Source organism: Ictidomys tridecemlineatus, chromosome 4 (assembly GCF_052094955.1).
Source record: "Ictidomys tridecemlineatus isolate mIctTri1 chromosome 4, mIctTri1.hap1, whole genome shotgun sequence".
NCBI lineage: Eukaryota > Metazoa > Chordata > Mammalia > Rodentia > Sciuridae > Ictidomys > Ictidomys tridecemlineatus.
The window spans coordinates 44,621,198-44,639,467 of record NC_135480.1 but is presented as its reverse complement, the minus strand read 5'-3'; the positions used below and the strand labels follow the sequence as shown (position 1 = coordinate 44,639,467).

At 37.5% G+C, this 18,270-nt stretch overlaps 2 protein-coding genes across 6 annotated transcripts in view; one reads left to right on the top strand and one right to left on the bottom strand.

Moving 5' to 3' along the window:
* Hps5 (HPS5 biogenesis of lysosomal organelles complex 2 subunit 2) overlaps positions 1–9,765 on the bottom strand; it is a 40,824-nt gene extending 31,059 nt beyond the window's left edge. The window contains exons 1-8 of one of the 5 annotated variants that reach the window (XM_040284641.2): positions 9,624–9,761; positions 9,095–9,188; positions 8,761–8,996; positions 6,914–7,075; positions 4,979–5,089; positions 4,775–4,839; positions 3,548–3,740; positions 1,746–1,879 (exon numbers count right to left, since the gene is read on the bottom strand). In XM_040284641.2, the coding sequence (XP_040140575.2) occupies positions 1,746–1,879; positions 3,548–3,740; positions 4,775–4,839; positions 4,979–5,089; positions 6,914–7,021 (611 nt within the window). In that variant the 5' untranslated portion in view covers positions 7,022–7,075; positions 8,761–8,996; positions 9,095–9,188; positions 9,624–9,761. Of the gene's footprint in view, positions 1–1,745; positions 1,880–3,547; positions 3,741–4,774; positions 4,840–4,978; positions 5,090–6,913; positions 7,076–8,760; positions 8,997–9,094; positions 9,189–9,248; positions 9,571–9,623 lie in introns of those variants that run through there. The other 4 variants (XM_021727305.3, XM_040284642.2, XM_013359344.4 and 1 more) reach the window with 4 other exon arrangements.
* Positions 9,766–9,897: 132 nt separating this feature from the next.
* Gtf2h1 (general transcription factor IIH subunit 1) overlaps positions 9,898–18,270 on the top strand; it is a 43,659-nt gene continuing 35,286 nt past the window's right edge. Inside the window, exon 1 of the mRNA XM_005326745.4 lies at positions 9,898–10,037. The gene's annotated coding sequence lies outside the window, so the exon portion shown is untranslated. The remainder of the gene's footprint in view (positions 10,038–18,270) is intronic.

The following is an 18,270-nucleotide window of genomic DNA, read 5'->3' as shown; positions in this document are numbered from 1 at the left end:
TCAAGGAGTGTCTTATTATACCTTCTTAGTTGAATACGAAATATATAGCAGTGTCTGATCCACAGAAATCACTCAGTACACTGCAGATATCTCTTATTGGGTAATGATCTATTTATACTCTGGCATACATTTACTATATTACCTCCAATAATTCAATAAAAATTCCTGTACTTATTTGCACCATGCATAAAATATGTTTTACTATAAAATCATGGATGTGAAAGTACTTTGATATGGACTTAGGGTAATAAAAAAATTTGGATTTATTTCCTAAATTCCTTATTTGGGAAATAAGATATATTTCTTGCTTGATATTTTATGTCTAATACAGTGCTAAAGACCCAGAGTACAGCATGAGATTAATTAATACTTTCATATCCTTAAAACCATCTCTACATTATGGATGTGGAAACTGACATTTGGCAAGATTTAAATAGGGGCAGAACAGGGAGTTGATATCATATTGTCAGGTTCCATTATCCAATGTTCTCTCTCCTCTATCATTGTACTTTATTTTTGTTTGTTCTTTTCCTTCTCAGATTCACCTGGTTCAACAGCTGACAGGAGAAGCAAATTCATAACTATCACTTTTGTTAATCATTAAGAGTCCCAGTTATTGTTTTCTTTTTAAATACTGTTTGTTGAATGGGGACATACATTGAAACTAAAAAAAATTAACATAAATGAATTTTTAAATTATTTTACTATTCATATCCTTGAAAACAGAATTCTACCTAACAGAAAGGGGCATACCTAAGGCATGTTACTTCTGTAGCAAGTTCTACATTACTGCAACTCAACTCAAACTTATCACTCTTTGAAATGAGGAGGGTTCATAATACAATCTCATTTTTGTGTGTGCTCAAATTTTTCTATAATAAATTTTAAAAAGAGGGCTGGGGATGTGGCTCAAGCGGTAGTGCGCTCGCCTGGCATGCGTGCGGCCCAGGTTCAATCCTCAGCACCACATACCAACAAAGATGTTGGGTTCGCCGAGAACTGAAAAATAAATATTAAAAAAATTCTCTCTCTCTCTCTCTCTCTCTCTCTCTCTCTCACTCTCTCTTTAAAAAATAAATAAATAAATAAATAAAATAAATTTTAAAAAGAATAAATGATTCTAACAAGTATGGTAGCAAGCAAACCAACTAGCCAGGGCCAGTTGGGGGTGGTGGTGGTACTGGCCAGTGAAAATCTCCCTGCAGTAAAAACAGCTGAGAAACTTTGCATAATGATACATAATACTCACTTCCAGCTATTTCTCATTCTTTTGTGATATTTCATGACTACCTCTAATACACTCCTTTCCATTCATCATACATTTTATCCACCTTTGAAATATTGGTGAAATAATTGCTGAATTCATAATGCTCTTAATTCTTCAGTCAATTTTACTCTGAAGTAAAATGTTATTAAATACACAGCAAATTTTAAAAACAGCAACAACAATCAGGGAAGTCTTCCTGATTGTCCTACTGAACAATACTTTAGCCTTTAGCCTTTTGCATCCTTTAACTCAATGTTATATAAGATTATGCTTCATGGTTGGGTTCTTTAAATACTTGTCTTGATCACCCATCACATTTCTTGCTCTCCTCCACCTCCTCTCTACTTGCCAACATTAGCTTGTATTCAAACAGTTCCTTATTAATATCTGTATAATTCATTGAGTGGTTTGTGCTATATGACTTCTGAGACTCTCCTAAATTTCTGTCTATCTGATGACTCATGGTTGGTCAACATACCTCTCAGTGTCACACAAGAAAGATCGAGTAAGTGAAGATATAAGCAGTCTTCCATCCAAATAATCTAACTGCACAACACAAGAGTCAACTGTTGTTATTGTCTGAACAGGAAACATCACAAAGGCAGCAGATGCCTAAAAGGGACATCAGAAGAAAATAACGTATTTCATTATAACATTTACATAGAATCTCCTCTTCTTTAAATAAAATCTCCTCCTCTTTTAAATAAAAATGACATGGATAACAAAATAAAATTTTTAAATAGACAAAATTTTAATTTGCCTAAAGGGATATGAAAATTTAACTCTCAAAAAATTTATGAAATAATCTGATACAAACTTAAGGCTTAATCCTTAAAGCTCTGTTTGTGATTATGTAACCTTAGAGGTTGGAATAAAAAAGTTGAAGCAAGTTTTGAAACATATGAAAGAATTTTTCATCTATAGATATATTTCTCCCTTTGGGAAAAAGACAAATTAAGTCTATACTATGTAAAGGGTTTTAACTGGACTTTGAATCAAATAATAATTTAGGGGCTGATGATGTAGCTAGGTGGTAGAGCACTTGCCTACCATTCATAAGGCCAGGGATTCAATTCCCAGTACCAACCTTTGATGGGGCATGATGATCAAGCTAGAATATTCTGACGTGTTTATTTAAAACAGAATAATTTAGTCAATTGTAGTTAGATGTCTCCTTTTCTGTCAAAAATTCTCCTTGAAAATGAGTCACAAGAGAAACTTTCCCCCCATGATCACCTACAAAAACTCTTAAGAACAGCTGTATCCCAGCTGTGATATAAAGGCCTTGGAGAAGCAAAACAATGAGAAACTGATCTGCAGTGTCTCAAAATCAGACTGGAGCATTCTGTTAGAGTAACCTGAGTCCCAACCTATTTCTTTTTTTTTTTTCTGAGTCCCATCCTTTTAAGCAATAAGTGTGGCAGGAAGCCTGGGGACCTACACATCTGAGCATAAGTCCCTTTATGATTCCATTCACATTAAGTTACATTTATCCTGAGACAAAATATTCCTATACCCATGAGTTTGGTCTACACAGGGGCCAGGAAAACAGGAGACTGAACAATTGGTACCATTTCTGTATTTGTCATTTTATTAATAACTAGTAAATAGACATCTTTTCTTTCTCAAAGGCCTCGTATTAAAGAATACTATTATTATTAATATTATTATTTAAATGCACCAGACAGGTGAGTTAGGAAATACAGCCATAGACAATGTGCAAATTATTGAAGTCAGTTCACAAGAGCCACTCTACAACAGTATCAAACGAAAATAGTCTGTCATATGTACTGCCATATGTACTACAAACAATTCTCAAAACCTCTTAGGTCTGTGCTTTAAATCTGTCCCTCCAGGAATGGGAAAATAAACAAAGAGAGAAATGAATTACAGTAGATGGGGTAGAGAGAGAAGATGGGAGGGGAGGGGAGGGGGGATAGTAGGGGATAGGTGAGGTAGCAGAATACAACAGTTACTAATAGGGCATTACATAAAAATGTGGATGTGTAACCGATGTGATTCTGCAATCTGCATTTGGGGTAAAAATTGAGAGTTCATAACCCACTTCAATCTAATGTATGAAATATGATATGTCAAGAGCTTTGTAATGTTGTGAACAACCAATAAAATAAATAAATAAATAAATAAAATAAAAAATAAAAAAATAAATCTGTCCCTCCAGAAATACATTGAATAAAATTGTATCCTTTAACTCAATGTTCTATAAGATCACACCGAGTTTCTCTAATCACAAACATAAAGAACTGGAGAGGTTCTCACCTTTGCTTGTTTAGATGTATTGAGTTTGATGGCAGAAACTTTCCCCACATGATCACCTACAAAAACTCTAAGAACAGCTGTGTCCCAACAGAGAGCTGTAACTTTTCGGCCTTTGTGTTCTGAAGACACATAAATTCGTTCTGGTTTCCCTCGACGCTCTTGATTTAATTCCCAAACAACTACAAGACCTTGACTGCAAGAATTGAGTGACAGATGCAAATTTTTGGCAGTGGTGAAAAAGATAAAAATTTAACTACATTGTATCATCAATTATATTAAATACACAAACAAACACTTGCTCTTCAGAAAAAAAAGGAAGTAAAGGCCAGAGGGAGGGTAGAGAAAGGGGAAATGCTGGGAATGATATCAGTCAAATTATATTGTTATATTATATGCATGTACAAATATGTAATAACAATCCTACCATTATGCACAATTATAATGCACAAATAAAAATATGGAAAAAAGAAAAAGAAAAAAGGAAGTAAATAGCCAAATTATTCATTTCTTTGTTTTAGTTGCCAAACCAGCATAACAGAAGAACTTAAATGTTCTAAATTATATGTGTTACCTTCCTCTTTTAGGACCTTTAAAATGTTGTTGACTCAAATTAGCATTTTTTATAAATCCTAGAGTGACTAATGGTCCATCTGGACAGGACTTTCAGTGTCAACACTGGGATAGTACTAGGCAAATTGAGATGGCTGGCCACCCTCAGTTTAAAATGCATTTGGAAGGAAGTAGCCAGACAATCTCATCACCCTGCACCCAACACAAAAACAAAAAGGGAGGAATGTTGGGTGTGTGGGAGACTCCCTGGCTGAATCCCTTACCCCTCCCCCTCCTCTCCTCCGAAGAAGAGCATCAAGCTGAAGAGCACCAAATTCAAAGGTTTTTTCAACCAATCCCTGAAGGACACAGGGTCTGCTAGCTGATCCTGAGTCACCCTGCCAATCAGCACCCGACACATCCCCTATACAACCCTTCTTAAGCAGAAACTTGTAAGCACACACTCTGCCTTCTTCTTCTCTGCTCTCTTCCTCCTCTTTCTCTCCTCTTTCCTCTCTCTGATCATCCTTCTCTCTGCCCTCCTCCTCTCCTCTCTCTGCTCTCTGACTCTCCTTTTCTTCCCCTTCAGGTAGCCCCCCAATACAATCTCTTGGCTGAAAATAAAATAAAATAAAATGCATTTGGAAAAGATCAGATAGTCTTAAAACAATTTTTCACCTGGTAGCTACAGCAACGTAATCATCATCATGTAAACAGCAAGCAACCTGAGATATTGCACCTTCCTAGGACACAAAAAGAAAAATATTATTTAAGTACCAAGTTTTCATCCTTCTTTTATTCTAAATGATTAATCATATTGGAGAAATTCACATTTACAAAAGATACTCTTAATTGTATGTGACAGGCTACCCTTGGTCTTACCCGGTGTGAAAGAAATAGCCTATGCTTCCAGCCTTCTTTCTGAATGAGATTGAGTCCTCCTCCTGAGCTGCCCAAAGCCAACCATTTCCGAGACACAGCTATGCTTGTGCACTAAAATCATGTGAAGAGACATGTATGAGATACTCATAGCCACTTAACCAAATAAACTACAGACTGGAAATAAATAATGAGGATTTCTGTTCAGGTTCCTCCCCTCAGTCCACCCTCTGACCAGATGGATACAACATAATGGCACTCACTCTCTAATTCTAGAATACTGAAAAATATCAAACAAAGAACATTTATATATCAAAAAGGCTGAATAGGCTCAATTGTATAAATGAGTAATCTTTTTTGGGCAAAAGCCAGTTATTAGACCATTCATATTTTGTGTAACTTGGCTAAGGTCATTCCAATGCTGACTGCAATGGGGGAAGACGAAGTAAGTTACCAGGGGATAAAGCAATTTGCTCCCTTAAATAACTTCTAGTCTGCACAATCATCACAAAACACCACAGTCCTTAGAGCAAGTGAGACTCTTGAGGGCACAGATTCAGGTCCCATACTACCATGTCTCCCCAATCTATCAGTCTGCTGATTTCTCTCTTGTCCTGCCAAACAAAGCAGTGGCCATGCTATGCCCAATAATCTGTGGCCAATTATTGGTTTGCTGACTAAGAGACATTACAACCTTCCTCAACTTTGTTGCTTTTCACCACAGAAGCTGAAAAACCTAAATATTCACTTTCCCATTTTCCCTTGTTGCCAGAGGTAATCATGTAGCTCAATTCTAGCTAAAAAGGCTAAGATTGCTTTACCTTCCCAGAGGAAAGGCAGAGTTTCAAGAAAACAAACCCTCTGCCCTTGGCCCCCTTATTCTTGCTTGAGATACAATAGGGACATTAAAACTGGAGGCAGGATATGTATCTTGCAAATATGAGTAAAAGCCAACATATAGATGATGACAAGAGAGAGAAAGATGGAGAGCCTAAGTCCTCAGTGACATTGTTGGGCCACTATATAAAACCCAGCACCACCAACCTCCAATGAGATGAAAAACATCTTAATTGTGTAAGTCACTGAGGTAAGTAATTCTGTAACTTGCAGCTAAAAAATATTTCTAACTGATATCACCTCTCCCAATTGTTGTTCATATTGCTTTGCCTATTGTTTCCTATTTTCCCTCTCCTCAGAGGCTAAAATGTACTTTGGAGCAGTAGCAAAAGTGCAAAATCAAATTATTTTGGAATTAGTTATGATACTTTGTTATTTACCAGATCATCCTGCCTTTAATCAAAAAAATTCAGATTGAGAGAACTATACACTTCCCACACAGCTAATTTTTACTCTGCTCCCTAACCAGTGGTTATATCAAATTTCTTGTTTTGGAATAAGGCAGTGGTTTATGTTGTTCAAAATGTAATGTGTTCAAAATTTATACTATTAATTTTAATAACATGCTTTACTTTCTGAGAGAAGAAAGCAAGATTACTGAGAAGGAAAAAATTATTAGAACCATGGTTTCCAGAGCTGGGGAAGAATTCAAATGATAGTTTAAAAAATATATCACATAAGAGCTATGATGCCAGGCATGGTGACACACACCTGTAATTCCAGGATCTTGGAAGGCTGAGGCAGGAGGATCTCTCAAGTTCCAGCCAGCCTGGGCAGTTTAGCAAGACCCTATTTCACAATAAAATAAAAAGGACTAGGGGTATGGCTCAATCATAAAGGACCACTGAGTTCCATCCCTAGAAGAAAGAAAGAGAGGGAGGAAGGGCTAATGACTATGCTACTCCTACGTAAGGTATCATGAGGACAGGTAAGAACACAAAAGATTCCACAAAAGAGAACTAGAGAGCAGGGGGAAATATAATAGAGCACATACAAACATGAATATGAAAATGAAACTAACACAAGGATCAAGAAATTCACCTTTAAACGACTGGAGTCCAAACGCAAGGCTGAGAGTAATGGATCCAGTGACTCAAACTCCGCAAGAACATGGCTGTAGGACTCTGGTATCACTGGCACAAAAGTCATTTAGTCAAAAAGGTGAAACTTGTTCAGGCACAGTATTCCTTGCCTGAAAAAAATCTGCAAAAATAGAATTTAAGATCACCATTCATTCAGGATGCATTAAAGAAATGTGTGGGGAACATAAGGAAAACATGAGACAGAACAACTAGTTCTACTTTGAACATGCTGGTAAAAAAACAAAAACAAAAGCAAAATAGGTACCTTTGCATGTAATAGTGTGGTCCTTCTATTCACATTCCTTAACTCTAAAACTCTTAAAGTATCATGTCTAGATTTCAAGGCCCTCCAGCATCCTATCCCACTGCATTATCTTATAGTGTAAGTAGGTAAAATTGATACAGTAGGGCTTAAAAGAAAAATTGGTCAAGTTCCTTGAAGTAAAACAGCAACCCTACTATATTTAAGTGGTAAATCTTTAGGAGTCTCTCATTTAAATGCAATATTCTGTTGATAAGGTCTCAAATACTAAAGTCTTGTCAGCAAGCATTAAACTTATCAACCAAAATTTTAACAGTGCTTAATTAAGGCCTCTAGATCTCTCCATTGAACCCAGCAGGGGCCTGATACGTATGTTGGTTGAATGAAGTGAGAAGTAAGGTACAGGGAATTGGAATACAAAGAATAAGAGCTTGAATAAAAGAAACTAGATAGGAATTAACAGGGATAAGAATATTAGGTAGCAAAAGTCAAATGCCCAATGAGAACTTTGTAAACTAACACAGAGTTGCCTATCTGTTCAACTAGTCTCAGTAACTATTCTCAGGTACACATTTATGTGTGTATGTGTGTGTGTGTGTGTGTGTGTGTGAGAGAGAGAGAGAGAGAGAGAGAGAGAGAGAGAGAGAGAGAGAGAGAAATGGCACCAATTTCCAGGCACAAAGAAAACTGTACCATTACACACATATTATAGTCCTATTTTCTGGTAGTAATTTTGTCTCATACAATTCAACATGTACAAGAAAAATGCTGTTCTAAAAACAATCAACCAAAAATTTAGTATAACTATACTCAAAATACTTGAGAACTCCTGATCTAAAAAGATTCTTCTCTCATTTTTTTCACTCATTCATTTTATTATGTAGCTAATACAAAAGCAGATTCAGTGGTGGGAACAAAGTAAGTAAAACAATTCCAGAAATCAATTTACCATCAAACAGGGAGAAAAACACAAATACCACATACAGATATAAGAGAAACATAAACAAAGTGCTTTTTTAGAACTTAAGGATTAGAGGGATCACACTGAATTAAAGGGAACCACAGATAACTTCCTAAGGGAAGTAGCACCAGCACCAGGTAGGTCTTATCGGAAAGAAAGGGAAAGGGCAGTAAATAGTGCAACAATAAGCAATGATATAGAGATGGAAAAATGAAAATATATTTGAAGAATACATATTCAGTCTTTGGTTGAAACACTGAATGGAATAATGAAAGATAAAGCTGGGTCCTCTATAATGGGATCAGTAGAGGAGATCTCATCTCTATTTCTTACTCCAGTTCATCTCCCTGTTACTTCTCTCCTATTCTCCAACTATACTGAACTATGTGTGGTCCTCTTTCAATCTATAAGTTTGTTGTGCCTCCATGACTTAAAATATGCAGTTCATAAACTCTTATCCCATATAACAAAACCTTATCTTTCTCCAAAACTGAATTTAAATGTCACTTCTGTGAAGTCTGTCACAGCTCTATCCTAACAATCAAAAAAATTAAGCCCATAGATGAGGGTGAGAAATGCTTACCAAAATCAATCAGTAAAACAAGTTCTTAAAAGGTTGGCTTGTTCAAAGCTCACAGGGCTAATAAAAGGTAGAGATGAGCCGAGAATACACAGCTGATAAGTCCAGATCTAATCATCTTCCCATTTCCCCGATTATTCAATGGTAATGTGAAAGAGTCGTATTCGGGGTTTGCTGTTCACACATCAAATACAAATCACAGCGTTCTCTTGGCCCACTAGTTGTATGGAACGAAAGGGCTGTGAAAGAGACAAGGAAAGGAACAAATATTAAAGAAATAATGCGAAAAGGAAGTAACAGATTTTATTTCCATGAATAATAATCAGAGAATTCTCACCTAGAGAAATTGCAACATATTTTGTCACTGCATTCACTCATTCAACATTCTGAGTATCTACTACGTTCTCAGCCTTCACGCACCGCTGGAGATACTAGGATAAAAATACACAGTCCTCGACCTCAATAAATTCCTCATCTAGTGGAACCACTACCTTTTTAACTGCGGTAACATTAATACTGTATTACGCCCTCTTGAGTTCCGGTAACCAAGTTTTCAAAGCCAGGCTCACCGACCAGGAGCCCAAAAGTCCCAGCCCTGCCACACCACATCCCGGTCAGCAGCTTCCAATTTTCAGAAGTCCGGACCTTCTGGGCTCCGCACCCAGCCACTCACCGCGCACTGACAGCGGAACTTGAACTTGTCTCTCCCCTCTCGCTCCTCCCGGGCCTGACTTACGTCACCCAGGAGCGCCGGGGACGCGGGGATAACGCTATTAACGGCACTTCCTTGTCACGTGACGATTACGCCCCTCCTTGCGCGTGGTCCCACCCCCTCAGGCCGCGGTTGCAATTACGCTCTCTACCACCTGCAGTCGGTGGGTCGCCGCAAGCGGAAGACACGCCGTTAACCGGGATCGGAGGAGCCCTAAGCCAAACGGGTGTGACAGATAGGATTCCGGAGATCTTCACCGCACGAAACCGGAGAGAGGAAACGAAACAGGCGGGAACCGGTGGGGGAGGGAGGGAACTAACGGAAGGTGTCATGGCGGCCGCGCTCTGGGGTCACGTGTCCCGCAGGCCCGCCTTTGTACTTCCGGTCACGTGCCCTCAGAGACCTCGCAGCCAGCGATGGAGGCGAGACCCCCCAGTAACAGAGGCGGTGGCGACGGCTGCGGCCACTGGGTTTCAGCGGCTTCCCAGCAGCAGCTTTAAGCTCAACGGAAGTCGACCCGATCCAACTCAGTTACTCACTCCTAGCCGGAGGCTGTAGCTTCCACCTGGTAAGTTTAGACCGAAGAATGCGGGCAGGTGGGCGGTGAGTAGCTGACAGGCCCGGGGGGTCGCGGGACGGCGCGTATTCTGCACCTTTTCCCAGCGTCGCTTTTGCCGTCTCCACACCGTCTAAGATTGCCGCCTGCTTTGCCCTTATTATCCCGAAGTAGGAAAGAGGCGACCCGACCCTTAATCTACTTGTCTAAAGGAGTCCTGCCCTTCCACGGAGCAGGGACTCCATCCAACGCCGGGATCTGACTTACTTCATGAGAATGAAGGAAGTGGAGGCCCCTCCCGGGCAAAGAGGTCCTTCCCGTTAGGAAACGTACTGTAGAGAGTCTTTCGGTTTCATTAAGGAAAGCTCTCACCTTGGTGGCCGAATGAGCTCGTGCTTCCACCTGTCAGTCCTGCCGCCTTTAAAATTTTTATTTACACGTGAGCCAACCTACACACTTCCAGTTTTAGTCATTCCCGATGTGCTTGTCATGTAATGAAAAAAAAATGGAAATATATAATTATTTCACAAATTTTCCAATGTTATCAGGCTAAATTGAGTAAGGTGGCTTATCTGATTGGCTTATGTATTTATTTATTGATTGATTGTGGTGCTGTGGATTAACTCAGGAACGCGCTACCACTATTGAGCTACATCCCCAGCCCCCTTTATTTTTTGAGACAGGGTCTTGCTGAGTTGCCAAAGCTGGCCAGGAATTTGGCGATTCTCCTTCCTCAGCCACGGAGTTGCTGGGATTGCAAGACCACACCCAGCTGATTGACTTTTTTTGTTGTTGTTTTTATTACTGAGGAATGAACCCGGGGCACTTTACCATCCCTAGCCCTTTTTTTTTCCCCCCTTATATGGAGTCTCTCTAAGTTGCTTAGAGCTTTGCTATATTGCCAACGCTAGCTTCCAATTTGTGATCCTCCTTCCTCAACCTCTCAAACTGCTGGGATTATAGGCATACACCATCATACTTGGCCAGCTGATTGAGTCTTAAATGCCCGTTTTAACATCTGTAAAATAGGAGTGGAAAGAGGTAGGAAAATTTTTTATCCATCAGAAGATCCAATTTAAAACATGAAAATGCCCTGGAGATGTAGCTCAGAGGTAGGACACTTGCCTATCATGTCAGAGGCCATGGGCTCAATCCCCAAAACAGCCAAAGAAACAACAAAAAAAGACCACCAAGAGTTGTTTAAGGGCTGGGGTCGTGGCTCAGTGGCAGAGTGCTTGCCTTACACGTGTGAGGCACTGGGTTCAATCCTCAACAAAACATGAAAATAAAGATTGTGTACATCTACAACTAAAACAATGTTTTTTTAAAAATTGGTTTAAAATACACTTTGCAGTACTGGCTCCATACAACCCAATATTCTCTCATTATACAGAGTTGTGATTTTTAAACTTTTTAAAGGAATTAAACAATTTCTCCCCGTGAACTCTTATCTGGAATGCCAGTATGTAAAGCAGCATGCTTTGGTGGAAGGCTACACCAACTTAGCCTCCCCTTTCCTAGAGGCTAATCTTTATTAAGACAAAGTTGCCAATCCTAAAATTTTTAACAGCTAAAACCATAGCTGTGAACGTGGAGAAGTCTTAACAGCAGGGAAAATAACCTCTAGGAGCAGGCCTAAGGTTTACAGAAGGACTGGGCTCTAGGGAGAACTTAGAACCTCTAAGTAGTTTTAAATCCTTAATTCTTAAAGGGAGAGATGGTTTGCTGCCCTTACCCAATTGACCTTTAGCAGCATGACACAATGATAGATTTGAGTCTCTCTTAAGTGATGTTAAATGCACATTGCAGTGCAAATGTGTAAAAATAATTAAAGTGAATGCTGAGAGGGCTCTTTAATAGAACAGATTGGTACAGTCAGAGGGAGAAAAATCAGTTAAAAGTAGAGGCAAATATCTGACTTCAGTAGGTTGTGAATGCTTCATATGTGTACTGCTCACAAGGCTTTTATCTTCTCCCTGCTCATATATTATTTTAAAGCCTGTTTGTGTGTGTGTGTCTGTGTGTATGTGTTTCTCTTGCCATCAGAATGTTGTATGGTGTATTTGAGATCCCTTAACCCTTTGACCACTGTTTTTACCTTATGGATATTGCTGTTAGAGATGTCACTGTGCTCTTCCCCCTTTCTCTCCTCCTACCTTTAATGTAGCTGTGTCAGCCATTGATATAATATTCCCTCTTTGATTACCAGATGATGATTCTTCACTTTTGGTACTCTTGTCAGTTTTTGTTTCGTTTTGTTTTTGTTTTTTTGCAGTGTTTACTAGTGGTCATCAGCCCATTTTCCTCTATTATGCGTCTCTATGTCATATATTCCTCTTGACTGTCCCTGCACTGCTGTAAAGTGAAAAGGTACTTGGCCCTAAAATTGCCACATTAGTATTCTCCTTAATATACTTGTTGGGAAAACATCCTTAAAGGAATACGTTTTGGTTACTTTTGACATACTTATAAGTTGTTATTCCCTGTATTGTTGAATTATTAAAACATTTTTTGATTGCTTGATACAAATAGTATTCCAGATCTCTTGTCTTTTATGTTGGTAGATAAAGCAGCTTTCTCTGGCAATTCTCCTATCTGAAAGGATAAGGGTGATAGGAGTTTATATTTTACGTGTTGTCTTTTTTCTCCTCCATTTATCTCTGCACTTTTAAAAAGTGTATGTAGGTGATGGAAATGCACAGATGCAGTAATTAAAAGATTTCTGCTCAACCATTTTAAATTCTTGCTATCCCTATTTCCTTAGAGGGCAGGATCCAGTTGATGGAATCTGTGTGAGAAATGGTGCTCTGATATGTGAATTGAGGGCTCTAGTGCTTCCTGGAGTTGAGCCTAGGATTTATGTGCAAAGATTTATGTGCAAAGATCCAGCTGAGACTGGATTCTTTTAAGAACAAAGATCTTATAGAGATTATCACAGATATTTGTTGGATTCTTCCTAGGAGTCAAATACTAGGCTGCTTGGTGCTATACTATGAACACAAGTGGCCTCTGCCTTCCTTTATTAAGTTTGCAGTTTGTCAAATTTGAAGAATTTAAAGAATTACAGAAAAAAAGAATTACAGGGACTGAGGCTGTAGCTCAGTGGTAGATGGCTTACCTAGTATGCATTAGGCCCCTAGTTTGACTTCCAACATCGGGAAGAAAAAAATGTAGTAAGTGCTATGGGGAAATAGCAAATGTTAGCTAATAATTTGGGGATTTGTTGGTGTTTGGTTTTGGTTTTGGTGGTGCTGGGGGTTCAATCCAGAGCCCAACATATGCTAGGCAAAAGCTATGATTTTGAAGTTTAGAGTACTATACTGAAAAATATGCGTAAAAATTAGCCAGTTAATGGGAAAATGTAGCTTCAGGCAAATAAATTTTTAACTGCATATCAATACTTTTTTGAGAAGGTCTTGGTATAAAAAAAGATATGATAGGGCTGGGGTTGTGGCTCAGCAGTGAAGCATTTGCCTAGCAAATTCAAGGCCCTGCCTCAGCACCACATAAAAATAAACAGAATAAAACTATTGTGTCCAACTAAAAAATAAATATGAAAAAAAAAGTTACAACAGTATTATCACAAAGTAATCTTTTAAGTAAAGCTAGATCTTCATTGACCGGACTTGTTTAAATATAGCCTACAGCAATATTTCTCATAAACAGAATATTTTGTGGCTCTTATTGAGTTCTACTGGGAAGACCTGTTTGCCTCCCAAGGAAACTCCCTCAAGAAAAATCACTGAAGCCATTTAGAACAACCTCAGAGGTTCATTCTATTAACCCTCCTAAAATTGGTACATTTGTTCTTGAACAATTAACAGAAACACTACAGATGATCGGGGAAACTTGCCAAGCAAATTAACTGAGACAATTGACCATTGTGCCCAGATTCAATAATTTGTCTCTGATTTTTTTTTTTTTTTTTTTTAAGGTCCCACCTTTTTTTTTTTTTTTTTTTCTTTCCTGGTGGTGGTGCTGGGCATTAGAACCCAGGGCTTCATGCATGCCGGGCACACAGTCTACAAATTAGCTGCATTCCCAGCCCTCCCCCAAGTGAATTTTAATAGATTTCACATGTTATGTTATATAAGCGGTTATGTTTTTCCTGGTTAATTTAAAGTAGCTGATTCAAAATCAATTTATACAGTCCCATGAATTCTTCACTTTACAGTTTCTCTGTCTTCACCTACTTACTTTCTCATCTTCTCAACTTGGAAATTTTCTGTTCTTTTCCAAAGCTAACACTTTGCATTTGTGCCTGTAAGCCCAGTTAATTGGGGACTTGCTCTATCAGCTACCCCTGTTCACTGTTTTTTCTTCTAATTACTGAAGTGCTTTAAATTATTTAATAATTATGTGGTAACCTCCACCAACTCTCCTCTCCCATCTTTGTCAGATTTTAACTCATGTTTCCTAAAATGTTATTTGTATAGCATACAGTATAGTTTTACAATTTCAGGATGGGCTGTTTTCTTTTTCTTTTTTATGGACACAATACTTTTATTTATTTTTGAGGTACTGAGGATCAAACCCAGTGCCTCACACATTCTAGGCAAGCACTCTACCACTGAGCCACAATCCCAGCCCCCAGAGTGGGCCTTTTAAGATTAATTGTCTGTTTATTATGTGTATTAGGAGATTGATATAAAAATACTTAACAATTCCCTAAGTGTAAAATTTTGTAAATTAAAATTTTAAATTTAGACATATTATAGAAATTGAAAATAAGGGTTACTTTTAATTCTTACCCACACTTTACTAGTAAACATATGATTTGATAGGAAATACATTTCAGGAAGACATTAACTACATTTCTCATTACTAAATACTTATTTATTATAGATTATCCAGAAAACACAAAGAACATTTAAATCATTTATGTTTCTGTCACTCATAAATAACTGTTATTAGACTGGTGTCTATCTTTCTAGTTATGTATATTTGAATAATGGCATAATGAATCTCTGAGGTCAGCCTCTCTCTTTCTCTCTCTCCCTCTCTCTCTCTTTTAAAAATAAATAAATTTTAGATAATTTTTTCATATAATAATATGATTTTTAAAATATAATAATAAAACATGCTTTATATCTTTTCTTGTAATTAAGTAGTCCTAAAATAGAGGCTTTTGAACTTTTTGAGCAACTAACCTTTAATCAAAATCTTAGGAGAACATCAAAAGGTTAGTCAGTTAAAATATGATATTGTGTAGTAAGAATTTTAACTCTTTGTTATATTTGGTGTATACATATTAAAACTGGAGATTGTAGAATAACATGGGGAAATATTTTCAGTGGCAAATGAAAAACACAAAATCATTAACTTGGCTTTATAATATCTGGAGTGGTGATACAGTTAATATCAATGCAATTTAAAATGAAGAAAATTGATGTTAGTGCTTGGGGTGTGTGGAGTTTTTTAAAATTCCTTTTCATTTTTGAATTTGATAAAAGCAATTATCTAATTAGGCTTTAGTCTAACAAATTACAAATGCTCACATGATGCAGACTATCTCCACCTATATGATTCAACATTGCCTGACACTCTCCATATCCAAAACTGAATTCCTTGTGTTCACTTTCAAACCTGCCCTTCCTTTTCATTTATTTCTGTAAATGGCACCTTGTCCTCATGTCATTAAGAGTTAGAAATGGGGCATTAGTGAGCAATTGTGACACTTCTTTCAGTACTTATAATGTCTATTAATCTGCTTCCTTGGTTGTCCTTGATCCTTTCCTCTCCAGTTTCACTGCCCCAGCCTGGTTCAGAGACATGTTCTGATCTCTCTCTAGTCTCTATAATGCTACCTTGAGATTAATTTTCAAAAATACAAAAATATTTAGATATTTAGAGGGTTTTTGTTGCTTAGAACGTAGAGTGGCATTCTCCACTCTGCTTCCGTTTTAATCGTCTGACCTCATATCCCACTGACCTCCGACATGATTATCATACCGAATCCAGATTCTTTACCATTCTTAGAGAGTTTTACACCTTTGTTCAAACCATTCCCTTTGTTTGCAATGCCATTTACCCTCTACTTTCTTCATCAAAATCCTCTCTTCAAGACCAAATTTATGCCTAACATGGTGGCACATGCCTGTAATCCCAGTTACTCAAGGCAAGGCCAATCTTGGCAACTTAACAAGAACCTGTCTTAAAAAATTAAAAGAGGGGGTACTGGGGTTGTAACTCAGTGGTAGAGCGCTCACCTGGCATAAGGCTCAATCCTTAGCATCATGTATAAATAAAAATTAAGATATTGTGTCCACCTACAACTAAAAAAATAAAAAATGAATTAAAAGAGGGACTGGGGATATAGCTCAGCGGTAGAACGCTTGCCTAGCACGTGTGAGGCACTGGATTCGATCCTCCACGTTATATAAAAATAAACTTAAAAAGTAAAGGTACTGTGTCCATTTATAATGAAAAAAAATTGTTTTTAATTAAAAAGAGTTGGGGATATAGCTCAGCAGTAAAGCACCCTTGAGTTCAGCACCCAGTACTGCCCCCCCCAAAAAAAGATCCAGTTTATAACTATCTTTGTATAACAAAGAAACTACTGATACATGCAATAGTATGGTGAATTTCAAAATGATGAAAATCCAGAGACATGAAAGTACATATGTAAGATTCCTGGTACAAAAACTAATAATAGGTGATAGAAATCAGAAGATAGTGGCTGGAGAGTAAGGAAAACAGAATTAACCAGAAAATATATGAGGGAACTTTTCGGGGATGATGGAGATGTTCTGTGTCTCCTTTGGGGTATTTGTACATGGGTGTATGCAATGGGCAAAACACATCAAACAGAACACCGAAAAAGCTATATATTTTGTTTGTTTGTTAATTAGACCTCAATTTTTTAAAAAAATTGTATGGCAAACCAGGGCTTCCCAAGTAAAAAAAAAATTGCCTGAGTCCTAACTCAAAATGTTTTTTGTGTCCCTTTTGGGACTTGACATATTCTAATTTGTATTACAAACAGATAGCACACATACACACATTTCTTTGGACAACTTATAGGCTCTTCAGCTCAGTACAAATTTACTAAATAAATATATTCACCCTTCACCCTTTTCCCACCTAGAAGACGGTTTATGCTTATAGTACACCTTGAATTCAGGTGGTTGAGACCAACCTGGATAACATAGTAGAACCCTCCTCTTATACAAAGGAACCTGAGGCTAGGAATGTAACTCGGTAATAGAGTGCCTGCCTGGTTTGCGCAAGGCCCTGGGTTCACTCCCCAGCAACCCCCCACCATGTAAACACACACAAAAGCCTATAAAAGGGAGAGATGACTACTTACAATTCAGATAATCAACTTAAGAAAAATTAGAAATCAGATCTCACTATTTTTGGTGTTGGGAAGCAAACGCAGGTCCCTACACGTGCAAAGTAAGTATTTTACCACTGAGCTACATTCCAGGACAAATTTTTATAATATCTAGATAAACTGATTTCACCATAATTATACTTTAAACTGTGCCTGAAAAAATAAATTTAAAAAAAATTAAACCATTCCTTTGTGAATGAAAACTAAAGGCATAACTTCACAAGAAATGGCATACATGTAGCATTTTGCCATAATTTTCCCTATCCTAAACTATGGCAGATAACTATTAGTTTGGTATCTTTCCTTGAGCCCAGACAACCTCTAAGTTGTTTTCAGTTTGTATTCCAAATAACTACACTAAGTCTCAAGGATTTGGGGAAGCATTTAATATTCCCAGAAGAAAGGTGCTCAGGTAGTTTTCTATATAGCTGATTACCAATACACAAATGAATCAAGAAATAGTTAAAGACATTTGATTGATAAGAGAAAACTAGCATGTGAAGTTTTAAATATTAATGTTTCTTAGCTATATACACAGAAGTAGGCCACACAGATTTAGTGACCTAGCTGTTTCAGTTGAAACAACTTTGTCCTAAATATCAAAGAGGGTCCTGCATAATTCTAAATTTCTACTGTTCTAAATATATATTATATATAAGACCACATATTTGTAGTCAAATTATATGTTTATGATTTAAGAATATTCCAGAGGAAAATAAAAAATAAATTGAAAATTACTTTCATTAGTATATGTGTAAATGGTTTGAAAAACTGCAAACAGGTGTTATAAACTGAGTGTTGTATAAATTTACACAGGTGGTATGATGAGCAGGGAGAAATTTGTAGAGGAAATAATGCAAGGCAACTTTATGTTCAACTTGGAAGAGCCTTTTTTTCCCCCTCCTCATT